Raw genomic sequence first — 22,081 nt, 5'->3', positions numbered from 1 at the left:
CTACACGTCTGTTAAAATGTAATAATCACTTATTCTTCTGTTGTTAGATACTTTACATTAGTTTTGGATGATGCCACAAATTTGGGTATCAATCCAATAATACCAAGTAGTTACAGGATCATACATTGGTCATATTTAAATTCCTCATTTGTCCAGGCACGCATTTCCTGAGTCTATAAACATAATATACATTTAAAAAAATGAAAAAAAAAAAAAGATTTTGTGATGTTAAAAAATATCGATGTAATCATAGTAGTATCGAGTAGATACGCTATTGTACGTGCCATCATTACAGTGGATGTTAGGTGTAGATCCACCAATGGCGTTTGTTTGTATTGTAGCGTCCCGGAAGATTAGGTGCTGCAGGGAATTCTGGGAATTTGTTCGCTAGTGTTTATGTTGTGTTGCAGTGCAAATATTCTTCCAAAATGTGTTTATCGTTGTTGTTTAGTGTGGTTTCACTCAATGGCACATATTGATAACAGTGTTGGCATTGTTCATACTGCCACCTTTAGTGTGACATATATGGAATGATTGTGTCACCTGTACATTATTGGGCACAATGAAGTCTTGGATAGGTTTTGGTAATTATAGACAGTATGATAGGTCACTTTTTAATAAGTGAAACAAACCAAACTTGCCACAAGATTGATTTTTTTTTTTAAATATCTTAAAGATTGAAAGTTGTATCAATCCCACGAGCACTCACGGGATCGGCTATGTGTGGTGGGAGACGACTGTATTAATTAACATAAAAGAATGTAAAAAAAATAAATTCACACAAAGAATATCCAACACAGTGCCATATTTTTTATGTATTTATTAAAAGTCATTTGGGCTACTGCTCTTATGTTTACATTTGAAACATTCCTCAATTATTCTGGGTAACAGTAACATGTGTGGGCCGTTTTGTTTGTCGCAAACAAACATGGCCCGCATTATTTTTTTCTTTGTATAAAAAATATAAGTTAATTTAAATTGAACTCTAATTAAGAAAATAACAATAGTAATAATAGGAATAATATTAATCATCATCACCAAGAATAATAATGATAAGGATCGTATGCTAAACATAGTGCAGATAATATAACTGGTGCTGAAAAGGTAGAAGGGCCAGTGCAGTGTTCACCGTGTTCTTAACAAATGTGGGGGACAAACACACACACACGCGCGCACGCACACCATTCAAAAACTGCATGACTGCCATTCAGTTTAGCACCATTAGAGCAAATGATCTACCCTAGATTGTACACAGTACACACCTATTACTTTATATGCAAATGATATAGAAACTTTAACAGTTTAAGTGCATGCTAATTGTTGCTCTTGGTTGCAGCTTACTGGAAGCAAATTCTGTAACACAGAACCTCTTGTGGAAAGTGGCGTGGCACCGATGCACATGCCACATTTTCGCGGATCAACAGAACATTCATCGACATGTAACATTCACACTTGGCGCACGCGGAGGGACTACGTCCTCTGGAATGACAATTTCAGGCAGAAGAAAAACAAAACCCACAAGTTGAGGAAGATCTTGGAAAATTGCAGAAGGTGTAGGATCAGGGACTGCAAAAAAGTCAAGCAACAACGTTTGTGGCACAATCCCAGTTACATGCAGCTCATGGGGCCATGGAGTCATGCTTGTAGACTCATCTCCTTCCCACCCATCATGTGTTATCTTTATGTAAAATGTCGACAAGCTGTCTTAAACATACAAGTGTAGTGACTGCTTGTCTATGCAGCAGGTTCCAAGTGCTAGTGGTGGGCAGTGCTGCAGACGTAGGGGTTCAAGTCCTCTTTGTCGTCACAGTTCATCCGTGTTTCGTAAAGTGTATGACGCCGAGGGGCGCGGGGGGGTTAGGGATTTCTGCAACCAGGCTGTGTGTCGTTATTCAAGTACTGCAAAAAGATCTTTGCTCAAAAGAAAGAAAAACATTCTGTCGTCCCCCTCCTCACACGGCTCTCCATAAGGTGGCATGTCACACCACGCGAGTACTACACATTCCTTCTGTCTCTGAATACCTTGCTGAAGTAGTCACGACTCATTTACCACAGAAGGCAAACAGTACCATGTCAAAAAGGATCTGAACCCACACAACACGGTTGCAGGTCGCCTGCCTGTGAACGGTTCAGTGTAAGGCCTCTTAGATGCAAGACCAAAAGGAATCAGCTCGAACAATAGTAAAAAAACAAAAACAAAACATAAAATAATAACCAAGCCAAAAAAAAAACTGAAAATGGCACAAATCATTCTACCAAATAGATCCCCAAACAGAGCGAATGTAGGGTGATGGGCTTTAGTCCCGCCCCCATCATCTGTCAGTCCGTGTATGGGATCTGCGAAACCGTCAGCGTTGACACCTCCGTCACCCATTGAGGTATCGTGTTTTTTTTTTTTTTTCTTAAAGTCAAGGCGCCTTTTTGCTGATCCAGCTCCTGCTACCTTGAACAGGACCTCCCGACATGTGGCAGGATTCAGGTTGTACTTGTTATGGCGGGCCGCTAACCCTTTGGTAGTCAGTTGTCCACCTTGACAGGACCTGAATCAGAAGGCCGGCTCGGAACGACATCCTCCACCTCGCCATGAGCGATTTTCTCCCACTGACCCAGGTTCTCCCTGCAAAACACACACACCTTTAGAGTCATCGTATTAGTAAAACAAAAACACAACAAAACCCAATACCCACAGCTTCGAAATAGTGAATAAACATTTAAAAAAATACGCTTCGGCCCTTATTGGGCACGGAAAAATATTTGGTGTTCATAATGGACCACAGTTGTCTCGCTATGAAGTAATACACAATAGAAGTGACTTTCTCCAGGCAATTATAGTAAGGCTAATTAACATATATGGAAATTACGTTTGGTCAGGAAAAAACACAAGAGGCTATATCATCCTTACAGGCCTGTTACGCAGGTTTCCGTGCTCGTCAGGGGATTTTATAAAACATCCCTTGACAAGCAGGAAAGCCTGCCAAACAGGCTTGTAGGGATGATATAGCCTTTTGTGTTTTCATGAAATTCCCTAACGAGCAGGGAAACTTGTGAAACAGGCTTGTAGGGAGGATATAGCCTCTTGTGTTTTTATAAAATTCCCTAACGAGCAGGGAAACCTGCGAAACAGGCTCGTAGGGATGACATAGCCGCTTGTGTTTTTATAAAATCCCCTGACGAGCAGGGATACCTGCGAAACAGGCTCGTAGGGATGATATAGCCTCTTGTGTTTTTATAAAATCCCCTGACGAGCAGGGAAACCTGCAAAACAGGCTCGTAGGGATGATAAAGCTTCTTGTGTTTTTATACAATCTCCTGACGAGCAGGGAAACCTGCGAAACAGGCTTGCAGAGATGATACAGCCTCTTGTGTTTTTATATAATCTCCTGACGAGCAGGGAAACCTGCGAAACAGGCTCGTAGGGATGATATAGCCTCTTGTGTTTTTATAAAATCCCCTGACGAGCAGGGATACCTGCGAAACAGGCTCGTAGGGATGATATAGCCTCTTGTGTTTTTATAAAATCCCCTGACGAGCAGGGAAACCTGCAAAACAGGCTCGTAGGGATGATAAAGCTTCTTGTGTTTTTATACAATCCCCTGACGAGCAGGGAAACCTGCGAAACAGGCTTGCAGAGATGATACAGCCTCTTGTGTTTTTATATAATCTCCTGACGAGCAGGGAAACCTGCGAAACAGGCTCGTAGGGATGATATAGCCTCTTGTGTTTTTATAAAATCCCCTGACGAGCAGGGAAACCTGCGAAACAGGCTTGCAGAGATGATACAGCCTCTTGTGTTTTTATATAATCTCCTGACGAGCAGGGAAACCTGCGAAACAGGCTCGTAGGGATGATATAGCCTCTTGTGTTTTTATAAAATCCCCTGACGAGCAGGGAAACCTGCAAAACAGGCTCGCAGGGATGATAAAGCTTCTTGTGTTTTTATAAAATCCCCTGACGAGCAGGGAAACCTGCAAAACAGGCTCGTAGGGATGATAAAGCTTCTTGTGTCTTTATACAATCCCCTGACGAGCAGGGAAACCTGCAAAACAGGCTTGCAGAGATGATACAGCCTCTTGTGTTTTTATATAATCTCCTGACGAGCAGGGAAACTTGCGAAACGGGCTTGTAGGGATGATACAGCCTCTTGTGTTTTCATAAAATCCCCTGACGAGCAGGGAAACCTGCAAAACAGGCTTGGAGTGATGATATAGCCTCTATTTTTTCTTGACCTAACGTACATTCCTCTCTACCCTGGTATTGAGCACTGTATAACAGATAAACCACAGAAACCTCGACTATATATGGAAATTAGGTTATTACAGTTTTAAGTCATGTTTCTGTCAGTGTGCGGCTACAAATGTAGCTTACCACCATCAATGTGTGAATGTAGAGTAAATGAATGTTGGGTTGTCAGTTCTCACTGTAAAGCACTTGAAGTGTAGACTTTCAGTAGACCATCACATTTTATTACATAGGCTTACACAACTGGGGCTGTATTCCTAAAGATTCTTAGTGCAAAGAATTGCTCCTGTTGGGCAAATTCTAAGAAAAGTCTGAAAATCATAATATTTTCTTACAATTTTGTTAAGAGAGCTCCTGTGGTTAGATCTGTTGAGAGGACTTTTATGCAGTTTCGATGTTCCTTAAGCAGAGGACAAATTGGAGATGCATTTACTCCTTTGAACCAACGCCAAAATGCACTACCACCCGAGATGAAAGCCCATCAACACGGCTTCTTATAGGCCGGTCAGCAATCACAGACATTGGTAGACTTAGACTTCCTTTATTGTCATTCAAATTTGAACTTTACGGTACAATCTCCCGTCCAAAGGCAAAACCCAGCAACTCAATTTTGGTCAAAACTGAGCTGATAATAATTTTGGAGTTCCTAGGTGATATGCTTCACATTAGTGTATGCGATATTGTAATTTGTTCCGTAAGTAAGCTGTTACGCGCATGACAGGACCTAGCAACTACCACATAACCGCGTAGATACAACAGAAAAACCTAGTATCTCAAGGCACCAATCGGAGCTTCTTTGTCAGTCGCCTTATTGTCTTTAATGAGACATTTGCACGAATGGGGGCCGACGGTCAACCTGATTATGTGATACTATGGCACGAGGGGATATTTGGAAGATTGGCCCAGGACGTTGCAAGCACCTTCATTAAATGTATTGTTCTTGATTCTTCCCCTTGCATACTCTTTTGGGCAGATAACTGTGGAGGTCAAAATAAAAACTGGATGGCTCTTGCCCAATGTGCAAACGCAGAATGGGGCCCACCCGAGATTGTGATCAAATATCTGGAGAAAGGTCACACGTTCATGAGAGCAGATTCAATCCATGGCTCAATCGGCAAGAAAATGAAAGCTCAAGAAAACATCTATACGTTTGATGACTTTGTAGATCTTTGTAAGACAGCATCAAGATAGATTGGTTTTCCTTTGTTTTCTCAAAATCAGCTAGAAGTGAGTTACTAGGTTTTGCCTTTGGACGGGAGCGATAAGAACAACATTTTGTTGCTTTAGCTTGTTGTAGTGCAGGATAAAATAGCAATAAGGTGCAGATATAAATAAATATATTTACCTCACAGATAAATATGTTGCACTTTTGCATATGCAGCCACGTTTACGGATATATGAGTTGTTGTTTTTTTTTTTGTTTGTTTTTTGTTTTTTTTGTTTTTTCCCTTGGCCTCAGTCTGCACCCCCACTCCAGGGCCTAGGCTAAGACCGATTTTTTAATTTTATTTTAATCTTCTATTTTTTTCTTCCCCAACCCCCCTTGTTTACCTGTATGTCATCTTTTTTGTAAGGGGCGCTGGAAGCCGGCAGACCCGTCAGCGATCCTGTTCTGTCTCCCTGTAATGTTTGTCTGATCTTGAATGGGATTGTGCTGAAAATGGTAATTTTCCTGAAGGAACTCTCCTGACGGAATAAATAAAGTACTATCTATCTATCTATCTATATGTTATATTGTCTTTATAGTCCAGCGAGTTAATATGTTTTTTTGGGGGAAATTGAGGGGATTATTATGACGCATTGGTGAAAGCTTAGCCATGTTTCCTCATAAATACCAAATTGAGCACTGGGACAAACTCCAGCAACCCCACGACCCGAGAGGGAAAAGCGGTAAAAAATGGATGGTGTTAAAATTGTTAAAAGTGTATAAATTACCTGCATGGCAGTTAATATGAGCAAATAAATACAACTATCACTATCTGAATACTTTGCAAATGGGCCTAAGTTTACACACATTTTGTAGTGAGTTTGAAAGTATAGCTTGCTATTCATTTAACAGATATTTTATGTTACTTGAAATATTTGTAAGAATTACACAGTCTTCATGAGATTGGATTCTATGATTCAATTTGATCAAACCTTGCCAAGGTTTCTCCTTCACATTGACATCCCACTGGGTTATGAGTTTTTCCTTGCCCTTATGTGGGATCTGAACCGAGGATGTTGTTTTGGTTTGTGCAGCCCTTTGAGACACTTGTGATTTGGGGCTATATAAATAAACATTGATTGATTGACAAAACAGAGAACCACAGAACAGTAGCACATTACACCCGTTTTAAAGTTGCACAAGTGGTAGAAGATGGATGGATGGATGGATGCATTGGCTCCCCATCCGCTTCAGGGTCAATTTTAAAGTTCCATTATTACTTTTTAAATGTACTAATTGCCTCGCGCCTTCTTATCTATCTGACCTGCTTTTACCGTATCAACCTTTGCGGATTCTGAGGTCCTCTGGCCCTGCCTTTTATCTTTACCAAATACCAAGACAAACACTCCCAGTGAGGCAGTACATTTAGCCAATATACTGTATATATATTTTTTTTACATATATTTTAAAATATGTTTTGTACAATTTTTTTAGATGGAGTTAATTTGAGTTATTCTCCGGCGTGGACGCGTCAAAGGTTGCGTTTCCTTAATCCTTAGAGCCATGCCATGTTTTGTAATTGTCACTAGTGCTGTGTGTGCTTTTTATCTCTTTTTTTTGGTGTGAAGCACTTTGTGTTGCCACTCGTCTTTTGTATGAAAAGTGCTGCATGAATAAAGTCTGATTTGAGTAATTAATTGATAATATACAAACTTGCAAAATAAAAAATTCCCTGCAAAATATTCAAATATTTGCCAATGCTTAAAGTTTCAATAACAGTTTTTTTTTCTTTTTTACTGACAGGGCTTCCTGTTGTAATTTGCTCAATATATGGGCATTTAAAAAAATATTTTTTAAAAACAGTTTAGGTACACCTTTTTAACAAGACTTTTTACTGATCATTACTTTTCTTCTGTTCTTCGTTTTTCTTCTGTTATTTTCTATTTCATTTATGACTATTATTATAACCACTACTATACTCACCATTTTGTTACGATCCGCTGCTCTGATCGTTCAAATTTGTAGTTTTGATTCCTTTTTGTATCACTCTCCATCGTTTGACTCCTTAGTTCCTGTTTAGTCTGTCACCATGGTTACATATTAGTTCCACTTGCTACTCTCGGTTCGCACACCTGTTTTACTAATCACCATCCTATATAAACCAGCCTTTTCTGTTCACTCATCCTCGGACTCTAGTTTGCTTTCATGCAACTGTTGATGACTTGTTTTCCATATTATTACTCGTTAGCTCTCGCGCTGCGTTTTGATGATTCCTAGCTCTCATGCTAATTGTGTTGTTTATCCTTTTTGTGCCTTCGTGCCAAGTGTTTGTGTGTCCGTTCGTTTTTCCTAGCTTTCAATGCTAGCGCTTTTTGTTTGCCTTTCTGTTAGCACCAGTGTTTTTGTTCCTAACCATTTTATTAATTTAATAAATCCTTTATTTCTTACCTTTTGCTGTGTTCTTGCCCGACGCATCCACGGAGGAACAAATCCGGCATCGTTATGTGCCGTAAGCTTCACACATTTTATGTTTTTGATCATTAATTCATTTGTATTTCTATTTTTACGCATAATTTAAAATATATGCATATGTTTACTTCTATTTTTTTGCAACTTGCTTGTGCATCAAAAGAGCTGAATAAATACATTCTGATTGTTGCGCGTATGTGATCAAAAACAACACAACATGAAAAGTGTTCCTGGCTGGTCCACCAATGTTATTAATCATGGCAATGACAGAGATACTATGCCAATGTACTGACCATCCAAATGTCTATGAAGCTGATGGTAAGACATTAAAACATAATATTGCCCTGGATCTGATAACGTTTTAAAAATAGAACTTCAAAATAACTTTAAATGATTAATTACTCTTTTAGTTTGATCACGTTCTTTTCTTGGTGTGAGCAATAGAAGATGGTAGTATTCGGAAAATGAAAGCCATAAGCCAGCAGGGGATGCAAATGTGCAATATGTTGCACGCAAACTCACAGGCAACACCATTGGATACACTTAATATGATAGAGCATACTACTACTACTACAATACTACTTCATTTTTATTATCATAGCATTATACAATGCCAATGTGTCAATCAAAACCAAGCATGTTTTTTTCTATAAAAGCAGATCCTTCATACATTTCCTTGAATTACATTTTACCACAATAAAGCAGTTTTATCTGAATATGCATGCTCAGATTTTGCATTAAAAGCAAAAATAAAACAACTATGATGTAAGACAAAGGGTCCTGTAAGATACATACTTGCACGCTTTTAGAAGTGGACTGGATGGAGGGAAAAGCTCTGTTAGCGTCGTATAACAAGGAATTGCTACAGCGTTGTAGAATCCCACCTAATTAAGGAGAATAAAACACAACATGATATAATATGACATAGAATCAGAGTATATATTCTACGTATACAGCAAAAGCATGTGTGATGTGTTGACTTCATGGATGAAAACTAAAGTGACCATAACAAACAGGTTAAATAAAAAACATATATCTAACAACAACAACTTGTTATAATATAGTCCTAATACAGCGACTTCATCAAATGATCATACAATATATCATCCAACACTGTTACTCTTAATTATGTAATAATGTAGTGCACAGGTTATCGGGATTCCTTTGGCATTCATGCAGACAAGTGGATAAATGTTCTGGGGTCTCATCGATAAAGTTTGCGTACAACACAGGACCAAAAAGTATGTGATCTATAAAAACACAACTTGACGTGAAAATGTACACACTTCTTGGCATATGCACTTTTAGGAGACAAATTGCAGGCAACACATGATGTGAAGTGGTGAGGTGAAATATAGATTTTGATCCTATACAATATAAAAAACACTGGTGTCTTGCAGTATATGTATATTATTATATACATACATATATACATACATATACACCATATATATATATATATACACGCACAAACACACACACACACAATTTATTTGTATTTTTAACTTTTATTAGTAGATTATACAGTACAGTACATATTCCGTACAATTGACCACTAAATGGTAACACCCAAATAAGTTTTTGTACTTGTTTATGTCGTGGTCCATGTTAATAAATTCATGGTAAACACATAATAAGTATATATATATATATATATATATATATATATATATATATGTATGTGTGTACTGTATGTATATATACTATATATATATATATATATATATATATATATATATATATATATATATTACAGGCCAAAAGTTTGGACACACCTTCTCATTCAATGAATTTTCTTTATTTTCATGACTATTTACATTGTAGATTGTCACTGAAGGCATCACAACTATGAATGAACACATGAGGAGTTATGTACTTAACAAAAAAAGGTGAAATAACTGAAAACATGTTTCATATTCTAGTTTCTCCACAATAGCCACCCTTTGCTCTGACTACTTGTTTGCACACTCTTGGCATTATCTCGATGAACTTCAAGAGGTAGCCACCTGAAATTGTTTTCACTTCAAAGAGAATGACAAGCAGTAATTAAAGCAACCGGTGGCTATTTAAAATGTGGAGTACATAACTCCACGTGTTCATTCATAGTTGTGATGCCTTCAGTGACAATCTACAATGTAAATAGTCCTGAAAATAAAGAAAATGCATTGAATGAGAAGGTGTGTCTAAACTTTTGGCCCGTACTTGTGACATTCTCTCACTTCATTTCTGTTAGTTTTTCGTGTTTTCGTATTTACTTCCTGTTCAGTGCTCTTATTTTGTGGTATTTCCTGTTTTATTCACGGAGCACTGTTGTTTTTCTCTTTTTGTTGGTTGGCAGCGGTTCACACCTGCTGTCAATCAAACTAGTACTATTTAGGTTTCACTCGAGCACTCCTCAGTGCTCGAAGAAAATCTATGTTGAGAACGTTTATCTGCACGACTGCTTTATGTTTGCTTTTGTTATTTTCTTATGAGTATTAAATATTCTTACCTTCACTCAACTCTCCTGGATTCCTGCATACTCGGGGACACACAACTGCAGCCATGCGGGTTCCCAACAGTACTGTGTGTAATTTATATATATATATATATATATATATATATATGTATATGTGTGTATATATATGTATATATATATATATATATATATATATATATATATATATATATGTATATGTGTTTATGTGTATATATATGTATATATATATATATATATATATATATATGTATATATATGTATATATGTGTATATATGTATATTTGTGTATATATGTATATGTATGTATATCTATATGTATATATATATATATATATATATATATATATATATGTATATATACATATATATATACACACACACACACACACACACACACATACATATATATACAGTATATATATAAACTTGGATTTGTCTTTTAGGTTGTTTAATCATTACATAGTTGTCATGTCATATTGACTTAAAAACATTTGCTATATTAAACACATTTTAATCAAATATATCTGCTGGTCAAGTGTAAATAATACATCGATCACATTTGTAGCAGTAAGTAAACACAATTACGCACGACTAATATGACATTCTGTATTTAAATTTTATCACCATGTAACTGATAATCACTAACGATTACAATCATCAAGTTATAAATTAAATTACATGTTAAATTACTTGGTTTAAGTTTACAAGATACGGCACAGACCCAATATCCATGTCCTCAGTGCTGCATTGCTCCACTTTGTTAGCATTTTCTATTGTTCTATATCACAAATGTACATAAAAGTATTTCCTAATGATATAATATTGCTAATATTTCCTATGTGTTAATGTAATCATATTGTCAATGTTTGTGAAATAGTCCTCAGGAATTTCAGCAATTAAAGTGTGGCGTACCTTCATGCATGTTTTGACTTAATGGCAGCATCTTCCTTCCATCCAAAGGTTTTACTTCACTTACTTTAATCTACAGTGCATCCGGAAAGTATTTACAGTGCTTTACCTTTTACACATTTTATAGCTTTATTCCAGACAATACCCCATAATAAAAATGTGAAAAGCATTTATTTATTCATAAAAAAACAAAACAATAAAACATGTAAATAAGTATTCACAGCATTTGCTCAATACTTTGTTGATGCAACTTTGGCAGCAATTACAGCCTCAGGTATTTTTTAATATGATGCCACAAGCTTGGCACAGCTATACTTGGACAGTTTCACCCATTCCTCTTTGAAGAAACCTCTCAAGCACCATCAGGTTGAATAAGAAATGTTGGTTTTCATCCAGTCTGCATTCATATTTCTCTCTATCCTGACCAGTCTACTAGTTTCTTCAGCTTAAAAGCATCCCAACAGCATTATGTTGCCACCACCATGCTTCACTGTAGGGAAGGTATTTTAGCCTGGTGATGAGCGGTGCCTGGTGAACATTCACACCAAAGAGTTCAAACTTTGTCTCATCAGACCAGAGAATTTTGTTTCTCATGGTCTGAGAGCCTTTTAGGTGCATTTTGGCTAACTTTTTAATAAAGAAATGGCTTCTGTCCGGTTCCTCTACCATTCAGGCCTGATTGGTGGATTGTTGCAGAAATGGTTGTCCTTCTGGAATGTTCTTCTCTCTCCACGGACGAATGCTGTAGCTCTGACAGAGTGACCATCATGTTTTTGGTCACCTCCCTGACTAGACTAAGATGAATGCAGTAATGTACAGAGACATGCTGGATGAAAACCAATGCCTCTCATCCAACCAGATGGAGCTTGAGATGTGCTGCAAAGAGGAATGGGCGAAACTTGCATACTTGTGGTTTTAATTTTCTTTTCATTTTTTATCCATCCAACCATCCATTTTCTACCGCTTGTCCCTTGTTGGGGCGGCGGGGGGTGCTGGAGCCTATCTCAGCTGTACGTTTTTGAGATAAAAATAAATAATCACAGTGTTTTTATGGAGTATTGTGTGCAGAATTTAAATACAAAAATGGATTTATTCCTATTTTGGAATAAGGCTGTAACATAACAAAATGTTGAAAAGTTTAAGCGCTGTGAATACTTTCCATGTTGCATATGTTAAACAATGCTTGATATCTGAACACTTTTTAAGGGCTGGTACCTTTGACAATAAACACAAATTACTATTACTCCAACATATTTATGTTATTCTTTTATGCCACTACTCCGTTCTCCAAAGAAAGGCAGGATGTTTCTAATGCCAGCCCTGTCCTCTGAACGGGGCATGATTTTTTTCGTACACCTCCCTGATGCACTATTTTGATGTGTTTTCCCTCATAAAAGGGTTTTTACCTGTACCTTGGCTACTGTCTCTGCATCCTGAGGTCCAGACCAACAACGACGAACATGGAACGTAACAACTGCATTCATAAGTGCATTGACTTTGCATCAACCTTATATGTTGAATTTGAGGCATGACATACATACGTACATTTGCCAGGTGATATCCACGAACCACAAGTACATGGAAGTGTGTGTGGAAGATCTGAATATTTTTTTTTTATGTACGCATATTTTATGGTTTTTACGTAGACTTTTCAGTCAGAATTCCACACAGCATTTTATGGATGAGACCCCTGGTAGATCGTTTGCATTAGAAAGTTGTGCCAAATAAACCCAGTATAAAATGAGTAATGTCACTAAAAGATGTGGTCTTACTTGGCCTTGAGGAACCTCATCTTTCTTGTCTCTGTCCATCATTGAGATGGGCTGCATCCCAATCTTCTTCATCTCGTCTCCCTGTGGTGTTAAAGTAAAAAAACACCACTTAAGTAAAATCTTTGAAAAAAAAAGTATCTTGCAACTTGTCATTTCAAACCGGTGTGACCCGTGTACCTCGGCCCAGAACTCGGCGTAGATGTCGTTGGCTGTGAGTCGCGTGATCTGCCATTGCTTGGTCACAGAACACAGGTCACATGCTGTCATCATTAGACCAATCACACGGTCCCTGGAGGCGAGCAAAGTGACGTTATAATCGCGAGCGGTGATGCACTGTTTACTTGTATGCAGACACGGAACATCAAGAAACCGGTTTTGTTCTTTGCCTGCATGCAAGGTACATTCCAAAGTTTGTTTAATGTTTAAATACATCACTATAGACTGATACACTTCCCCCAGGTTTATTTTAAGCACTTTATAGCTTAATATATATGAGGCAAGGAACCATATAAACAAAATATGAGTCGAAATTGACACCACAGGTGATTTCTCCTAGTCTGCCAACAAAGAAAAGCAATGGTACCGATAAAAAGGCTATAATTGAACACAATGGAGGAAAGTTTATTCAACTTGTGTATATCATTGATATAAATATGAACAGCTGAATAACTAATGGTGTATTTGTGTGAATAAGGGACACATTGCCATGGTCTGGCAGTTCTGCTGCCGCCTGTCTACTTTTAGTTGCAGTGCCTGGTACCTTCGCACACACCTGATATCCATTTCCTCCTGACGACTTAAGCTCTCCAGTCCATTCACTCGGCGCCAGTCGATGTCTAATGGTTTACCCTTCCAGTCGTGTTCAACTCCAGTGCTTTGGCTCCACTCACGTTCCTTGTTCCTGTGGCTCAACCTGCGCTGCCATGTAGTGTTAACTGTTACCTTTCCAAACCTTAGGTGTGCGGTTTCCGTTTCTCCACACCTTTTGTGTGCATCCTTAGTTATTTTCATCACTCCTTTTGAGTGCGCCTTTTGTTATTAAATCTGAAATGTATTAATTAATCGTTACGTTCCTAAAAAACTGAACAACTAAAATTACTTTCCTGAGTAATTAATTACTCGGGCAAGTAATTTTTATGTTACCTAAAAAAAAATAAAAAAAAATATATTTGCCATATGCATTTGAGAGATGTTTAATATATGTGTGCGCCGTCTGTGTTTTTAAAAGGCGGGGCCTAGTGACATTGAGGGTTTCAATGTAGCTGTATTTTTTAGCTTTAGCAGCAAGCTGCGCACATTGTCGGTTTTGACGCCAGCCCTGTAGAATCTTTTCACCAGATTGTTTTACCTCTGCTTAATGAAGGGATTGAATGTGCTTTGATGGCGGTCATGTCTTCGTGTCAACAATTGTGTTTTTTGGATGGCAAGTTTGTCACTTCAATCATTGGTTTGTTTTTCATTATTCACATTGTGTTCGTGTGTGCATGTTGTTGTCTGCTGTGTCAAAGTGTGATGGTGCCTCTTCCTATTTGATATCAAGTTCATTTTAGTGTGGTGCTGTTTGTTGCTTTCACTAGTAGAACGGTATTTCCTGCATTGAATTTGCTGCACTTATCACGCTGCTCTTGACATAAAACCACATCAAAAGTAGCGTGGCACGTTACATCAAGCTATTGCTAAAGGCGTAACGGACCTAAATGTAATTAATTAGATTACTCATTACTAGTAAAAGTAACGGCATTACTAGCAGCATTATTATGAACACCGGTTATTACTTTAATTATTTCTTCTCCGCGTTGGGGTCCTACTCCGGCAAAAGACGATCAAAATACAGTTATTATCAGTTTATACTTCTCTCTGCTCCGTTTCATTCATGATTTATTTTGATGTTGTATCAATTATTTTTATTTATTATTGAGTGAATGAAATAAAAATATGAATGGAAATATAGCCGTACAAAAAAAACAAATCTATGTGAAATTTGTAATTTGCAATTTGTTTTACAAACTAATGTTTACAAATTACATTCTATATTTCTAAAGTGTTGCGTTTAAATGTCGATTTTCAAATATTTCTATAAATGACCTTCTGTATTAGGAGTAGGAATTATTTTTATTTTTAATAATATTTAATATTGTGCAAATATGCTATAAAAATGTTTTCTAAGTATAGATGGACATAAAATTAGATTAAAAGACAGTTTATTATTATTAATAGTAGTAGTATGATTTTAAACATGTCCTGTTCAGCATGCGGTATAACTTGATCTGTAGGCAGATGCTTTATTGTGCCAGTAGGGATACATTTATTGAATTTATTTTAAATTGTATTTAATTTCAACATCTGCTATAATATACTGTATAGTATTGGCCCCAAAAAGCCTTATATTTTGTGTTTTGTAACTTAGCTGCATTACCATTTGTTAAGAATATTTTCTGTAATTATATCAATATATATGTTTTCCAAGTACAAGGAAGAAGAATCCTGATAGACATCATGAACCATGGCAAAAAAATATACAATTTTATTTATCTCGTTATGTGAATCATGACTATTTATTAATGAGAACTTCATTGATTGTTTATTTAAATAGTTTGTCTTACAAATTGAGCACGGTAAGGGACCACAAATGTTTAAGAAATTGCTATAAAATGCAAAATGAGTAGGAATAAACAAGCTTTGGCTTTTCCTAATCCTTTTCAGGATTAATGAGAACAAGTAAATATGTGCTATACCATGGGTGTCAAACTCTGGCCCGCGGGCCAAATTTGGAACTTGAGGCAATATCAATTTAGCATTAGAGCTGGCCCGCCGGTGTTATACAGCGTCGGTGCCGCTGTAACACCACATTCACCGCTAATACTCATACTTGCCAACTCTCCTAATTTTCCTGGTAGACTCCCGAAGTTCAGTGCCCCTCCCGAAAATCTCCCGGGGCAACCATTCTCCCGAATTTCTACCAATTTCAACCTGGACAACTATATTGGGGGCGTGCATTTAAGGCACTGCCTTTAGCGTTCTCTACAACCTGTCGTCACGTCCACTTTTCCTCCATACTAACAGCGTGTCACATAATATTTGTGGCTTTTACACACACGCACAAGTGAATGCAAGACATATTTGGTCAACAGCCATACAGGTCACACTGAGGGTGGCCGTATAAACAACTTTAACACTGTTACAAATATGCGCCACACTGTGAACCCACACCAAACAAGAATGACAAACACATTTCAGGTGAACATCCGCACCGTAACACAACAGAACAAATACCCAGAACCCCTTGCAGCACTAACTCTTCCGGGAAACTTCCAGCAAACTGACCAATAATTAACGTTTTATTCATGCATTTTCTCATGCTACTTTAAGGCTTGAATGTTTGGTTCATTCATTAGTGTTATTTTATTTTCAAATGTATTATTAGCCTGTGGAAAAAAATTGATATTTACCTCAGAAGATTGCAAATAGAAAAAAAGGCATAACATTTTTATTTAAATTTTATTTGATATGCCATTGATATTTTTTTAATTATTTTTATTTGAAACTGGATTTTGCATGTCACTAAAGTTATATAAGCCTTGCTTGATCAATATTTAATGCAAAACTTGTTTGGGTCCCTATCAAAAGGTTAATTTGTTCAGCCTTGGCCCGCGGCTTTGTTCCGTTTAAAATTTTGGCCCACTCTGTATTTGAGTTTGACACCCCTGTGCTATACCATACCGTAACTGTTTGCATGTTTGAAACAAATTAACACCATAACCATACTGTATGGGAAATTTCACAATGATGTCCTTCCTAAAGTGATTTTTGACGACTTAGCAGTGCTGCAAACATAGGAGCAGGAAAAATCTATATGTGTGCAGTGCATTCTGGGACTTGCAGTAGTTAATAGTTTTTCCATTACATAGTAAAACACATTTGAAACCACATCTTGTCAACTTCTTAAGGTTAAAAGGGGCGGTATGGCGTAGTGGGTAGAGCGGCCGTGCCAGAAACCTGAGGGTTGCAGGTTCGCTTCCCACCTATGGACATCAAAGTCGCTGCCGTTGTGTCCTTGGGCAGGACACTTCACCCTTTGCCCCCGGTGTGCTCACACCGGTGAATGAATAATGAATGAATTATTGGTGGTGGTCGGAGGGGCCGTATGCGCAAACTGGCAGCCACGCTTCCGTCAGTCTACCCCAGGGCAGCTGTGGCTACTGATGTAGCTTACCACCACCAGGTGTGAATGAATGATGGGTTCCCACTTCTCTGTGAGCGCTTTGAGTATATAACAATAGAAAAGCGCGATATAAATCTAATCCATTATCATTATTATTATTATTAAAAGACCATACGCCAACATTGTAGTATAATTATAAATGTCAATTGTATTTTTGTGTGTTTTTTTAGGCGTGCTGAGATGAATTATTTGTTATAAGAGTTACAAATCCAAGAGTCCAAAGCACCTGTGCGCGCCCATAATGTAGTCTCACCTGTGCGAGTGGTTGCTAAGATCCAGCACACCTGAGTTGAGAAGCTCTGACAGCTGCTGGTGGTTGTTGAAATAAAGGGCCAGGTCTGTGGCAATGATGGCCTTCCGGATGATCTCCAGCACCTGCTCGTACTCGCTGGAAGTCAGGTTGGAGAAAATATTGTGCCCTTCCAGCTATGGGAAACAAAGAGATCAATAAAAAAGCAAAAGCTCCACTTATGAGGGGTTCAGCTCAGCTACTCTGCAAGAGATTGACAAGCCGGCGGTCTTTCAGATGACCATTTTCTCAAAGATTCATGAAGGCACACATTTATTCACTTTCCATATGTTATTTAGTCAGCCTTGTTTGGTGACCTGCTGCATCAGCACAGTGTTGCTTACGTCAAGCTGCACCAGCCAGCAGTTTATACTGACGTTTCTTTCTGCTCACATCATTGGCTTCCCATAATTATGTCTACCATGTACAATAATGTATTGTATATTCAGAATTGGTTTCTAGAATTCAAACTGTGTTTTCAATGCCAATTTCGGGCTCATTTAAAGCATTTTAAGCTCCTACAATTACACTAAAAACAAACAGCATCCATATTAACGCATCCATTCTCAGAATAAAATCATTACAATATATTATGTTTTAACAGCTCCTTTTCCATGGTGGTTTTGAAAATCAGGTCATCATGAAAACCTTAAAACAAAGATCTCTTACATACATACTTTTGCTAATCTATTCCAAGAGATCAGACAAAGACCGGATTGTACAAAAATCTTAACATGTTTTTCCCACAAGAAACACCCATCCATCCATCTTCTTACACTTATCTGAAGTCGGGTCACTGGGGCAACAGCCTGAGCAGAGAAGCCCAGACTTCCCTCTCCCCAGCTACTTTGTCCAGTTCTTCCCGGGGTATCCCGAGGTGTCCCAGGCCAGCTGTAAACATCATGTCCTGGGTTTTTCCAGTGGTCTCCTACTGGTCGGATGCGCCCTAAACACCTGCCCAGGCAGGCATTCAGGAGGAATTCTGATGAGATTTCCAAACCACCTCGTGTGGCTCCTCTCGATGAGGAAGGGCAGCGGCTCTACTCTGAGCTCCTCCCAAATGACAGAGCTTCTCACCCTATCTCTAAGGGAGAGCCCCGCCACCAAATGGAGGAAACTCATTTCGAACGCTTTTACCCGTGATCTTGTACTTTCGGTCATAACCCAAAGCTCATGACCATAGATGAGGATAGGGACATAAATGCCTTCTGGCTGAGCTCTTTTTTCACCACGATGGACCGATATAGGGTCTGCATCACTGCAGAAGCTGCATCGATCCGCCTGTTGATCTCACAATCCACTCTTCCCTCACTTGTTAACAAAACCCCAAGGTACTTGAACTCCTCCACTTAGGGCAGGGTCTCCTCCCCAACCCGGAGATGGCACTCCAACTTTTTCCGTGCAAGAAACATAGACTCAAGGCTTGGAAGTGCTGATTTTAGCTATGAACCGAACCAGTGATAGCTGAAGATCCTGTTTAGATGAAGTTAGCAGGACCACATCATCCGCAAAAAGCAGAGAGCTAATCCTGCAGCCACCAAACCGGATCCCATCAACGCCCTGACTGTGCCTAGAAATTCTGTCCAAAAAAGTTTTAAACAGAATCTGTGACAATGGGCAGCCCTGACGGAGTCCAACCCTCACTGAAAACGGGTGCGGCTTACTGCCGGCAATGCAGACCAAGCTCTGACACCTATCATACAGGGAGCGGACCGGCACAATCAGGCGGTCTGATACCCCATATTCTCTGAGCACTCTCCACGGGACTTCCCGAGGGACACGGTTAAATGCCTTCTCCAAGTCATCAAAACACATGTAGACTGGTTGGTCAAACTCCCATGTACACCCAAGGATGCTGCAGAGAGTAAAGTTGGTCCACAGTTCCACAACCAGGACAAAAACAATACTGCTCCTACTGAATTTGAGGTTCGACTATCCAGCAAAGCCTCCTCTCCAGTACACCTTAATAGACCTTACCGGAAGACTGAGGAGTGTGATCCCACAATAGTTGGAACACATCCTCCGGTTCCTCTTTTTAATTAGAGGAACCAATGCCCCAGTCTCTCAATCCAAAGGCACCACCCCCGATATCCACGCAATGCTGCAGAGTCTTGTCAACCACAACAGCCCCACAGCCTCCGGAGCCTTAAGGAACTCCTGGCGTTTCTCATCCACCAAGGAGCTTCTTAACTATTTTGGCAACCTCAGCTCCAGACATAGGAGAGACAACCGCGGAGTCCCCTGTCAATGCTTCCTCATTGGAAGACGTATACGTGGTATGGAAGATGTTTCCGCCGATCCACAACATCTCCAGTCGACGTCAGCAGCACACCCTCACCACTCTACACAGTTGACAGTGCACTTCTTCCTCCTCCTGAGGCGGCAGATGATGGTCCAGAATTGCTTCGAAGCCATCCGAAAGTCATTTTTTATGGCTTCTACAAACTCTTCCCATGTCCGTGTTTTTGCCTCTGCAACCGCCAAAGCCACACACTGCTTGGCCTGACGGTACCTGTCCTCAGCCACCGGAGTCACATGAGCCAAAAAGACACGATAGGACTCCTGCTTCTGCTTGACGGCACCTGTCACCATTGGTGTCCAACAGTGGGTTGTGGGATTACCACCAAGGCAGGCAGCGACCACCATGCGGCTACAGCTTCGATCGGCTGCCTCAACAGTACAGCGGAACATGGTCCGAGTGTAATATCAGGCGCCTCCTTCATAACATGTTCAAAGTTCTCCCGGAGGTGGGAATTGAAACTCTCTGTGGCGGGAGACTCTGCGAGGCGTTTCCAGCAGACGCTCACTGTGCGTTTGGGCCTGCCATCGGAGCCGACTCACCACCAGGTGGTGATCGGTTGAAAGCTCAGCCCCTCTCTTCCCTTGAGCGTTCAAAACATGACACTGCAAATCCAATTACACAACCACAAAGTCGATCATCGAACTGCGGCCGAGGGTGTCCTGGTGCCAAGTGCAAAAATGGACACCGGTATGTTTGAACAAGGTGTTTGTCATTGAAAATCTGTGACAAGCACAAAAGTTCAATACAAAACACCAGTCTGATAAAGACGGTGAAAAACATGATTAAATAAGTCTCCAGTTCTCTGTGTTGTTGCCAACGTGAGCATTGAAGTTCCCCAGTAGAAAAAGGAAATCACCAGAGGGAGCACTCTCTTTAAGCACTCCAAAAAGGGCGGGTACTCTGAACTTCTGTTTGGTGTGTAAGCACACACATAGGTCAGGACCCGTCCCCCTTCTGTGGGCGAACCATGTCTCGGCGTCTGAACGCTTCATTCACTCATTCATTTTGCATGCCGCTTAAGGCCATAGAGGGCTGCCATTTTTATGACATCACTTCCTGTACATGTAAACACGGCCGTTTTGAAGAGGCCGGGCCCCCCATTCTGTACACATGGGCTCATTTCGAAGAGTTTCAACCGCAAACGGCACTTTTGTTGTGTTTATTTGCATCATTGTCGTACCTTGTGCAGGTCAGAGCTGTGTCAGCCTGTCTTTGAGATAACCTTGTATGATCAGAAACACTTTAAATGTGACCAAACTCTCCCTGTCTCGCTGTAACGTTTCAGGTTGCTAAACCACCGCTTTGAACTAATGTTTTAGGTTAAAACACTAACTAGCTAAAACTTTTAGCTAGTTAGCTTTCGGCACATTCAGTTAAGATTTATTAGCGAAGGGGCTTTGTTCTACAGCTATTTATCTCATCAGTTGTGATAAGATCAAAAAAAGATGCCACAGCGGACCAGCTAAGCTAAAGGCACTAACGGAACACAAGCGGTTGAAGGATCGCCTCACACTGCTAGTTTGTGCTAACGCTAGTAGTGACTATATGAAGCCACTGCTCGTTTATCACTCCAAAACCCCCAGGCTGTTCCAGAATGCCACAAATATTTGCAAACACAAGGTAAAAATATTTTCTTTTTTTCATTGTTATCATAGCAAAACAAGACTTTTGTGTGTTAGTCTATGTTGATATTTAAAGGCCTACTGAAACTGTAATGCTGTTATGTTGGTTTGTCTTGGCGGGCCGTGCGTTTCCTACCCAGACCTTCAGTGATGTCCGACTTCAATGATTACCTCTCAAAGTACCATCATTTATGTCACCACATGACCATTGCTGGAGAAATACTATACAGAAACACATTTACACACTAATAAGCATTGTACAAAACAAGTTATTTGCTGGGGCATTTAAAAATCAATAAACCTGCATCAGCAATTAAAACATATCTTATGTGGTACTGTCAAAATTAAAATAGCAAAAAACATATTAAACGTGGAAAAAATTAAGAAATTGAATATCTGAACTCATATTTCATCACCGAGACAGCTGAGCTAGCTTCCGGGGTTGGCCGACATCGTCTCACAATATGTAGTTTCTCTTTAAATATCCTTCTTGAAAATGGCCTTGCAAATATATGTGTTGTCTTCCATCCAACCATTTTCTACCGCTTATTCCCTTTGGGTTAGCGGGGTGCGCCGGTCCCTAGATCCAAGCTAAAGACCAGAGGGTACAGAGCCTTTTCCGTTGCCGCTC

General features: G+C 39.4%; 1 protein-coding gene across 1 annotated transcript in view; it reads right to left on the bottom strand.

Moving 5' to 3' along the window:
• Window positions 1-805: 805 nt before the first annotated feature.
• Window positions 806-22,081, bottom strand: part of pde10a (phosphodiesterase 10A) — a 154,640-nt gene continuing 133,364 nt past the window's right edge. The window contains 5 exon segments of the mRNA XM_061910492.1: window positions 806-2,617; window positions 8,651-8,739; window positions 13,016-13,096; window positions 13,193-13,304; window positions 17,491-17,663. Coding sequence (XP_061766476.1) covers window positions 2,518-2,617; window positions 8,651-8,739; window positions 13,016-13,096; window positions 13,193-13,304; window positions 17,491-17,663 — 555 coding nt within the window. The 3' untranslated portion in view covers window positions 806-2,517.

The sequence above is a fragment of the Nerophis ophidion genome, linkage group LG09 (assembly GCF_033978795.1).
Source record: "Nerophis ophidion isolate RoL-2023_Sa linkage group LG09, RoL_Noph_v1.0, whole genome shotgun sequence".
Taxonomy (NCBI): Eukaryota; Metazoa; Chordata; class Actinopteri; order Syngnathiformes; family Syngnathidae; genus Nerophis; species Nerophis ophidion.
This window is presented reverse-complemented; position numbering and strand designations above follow the sequence as displayed.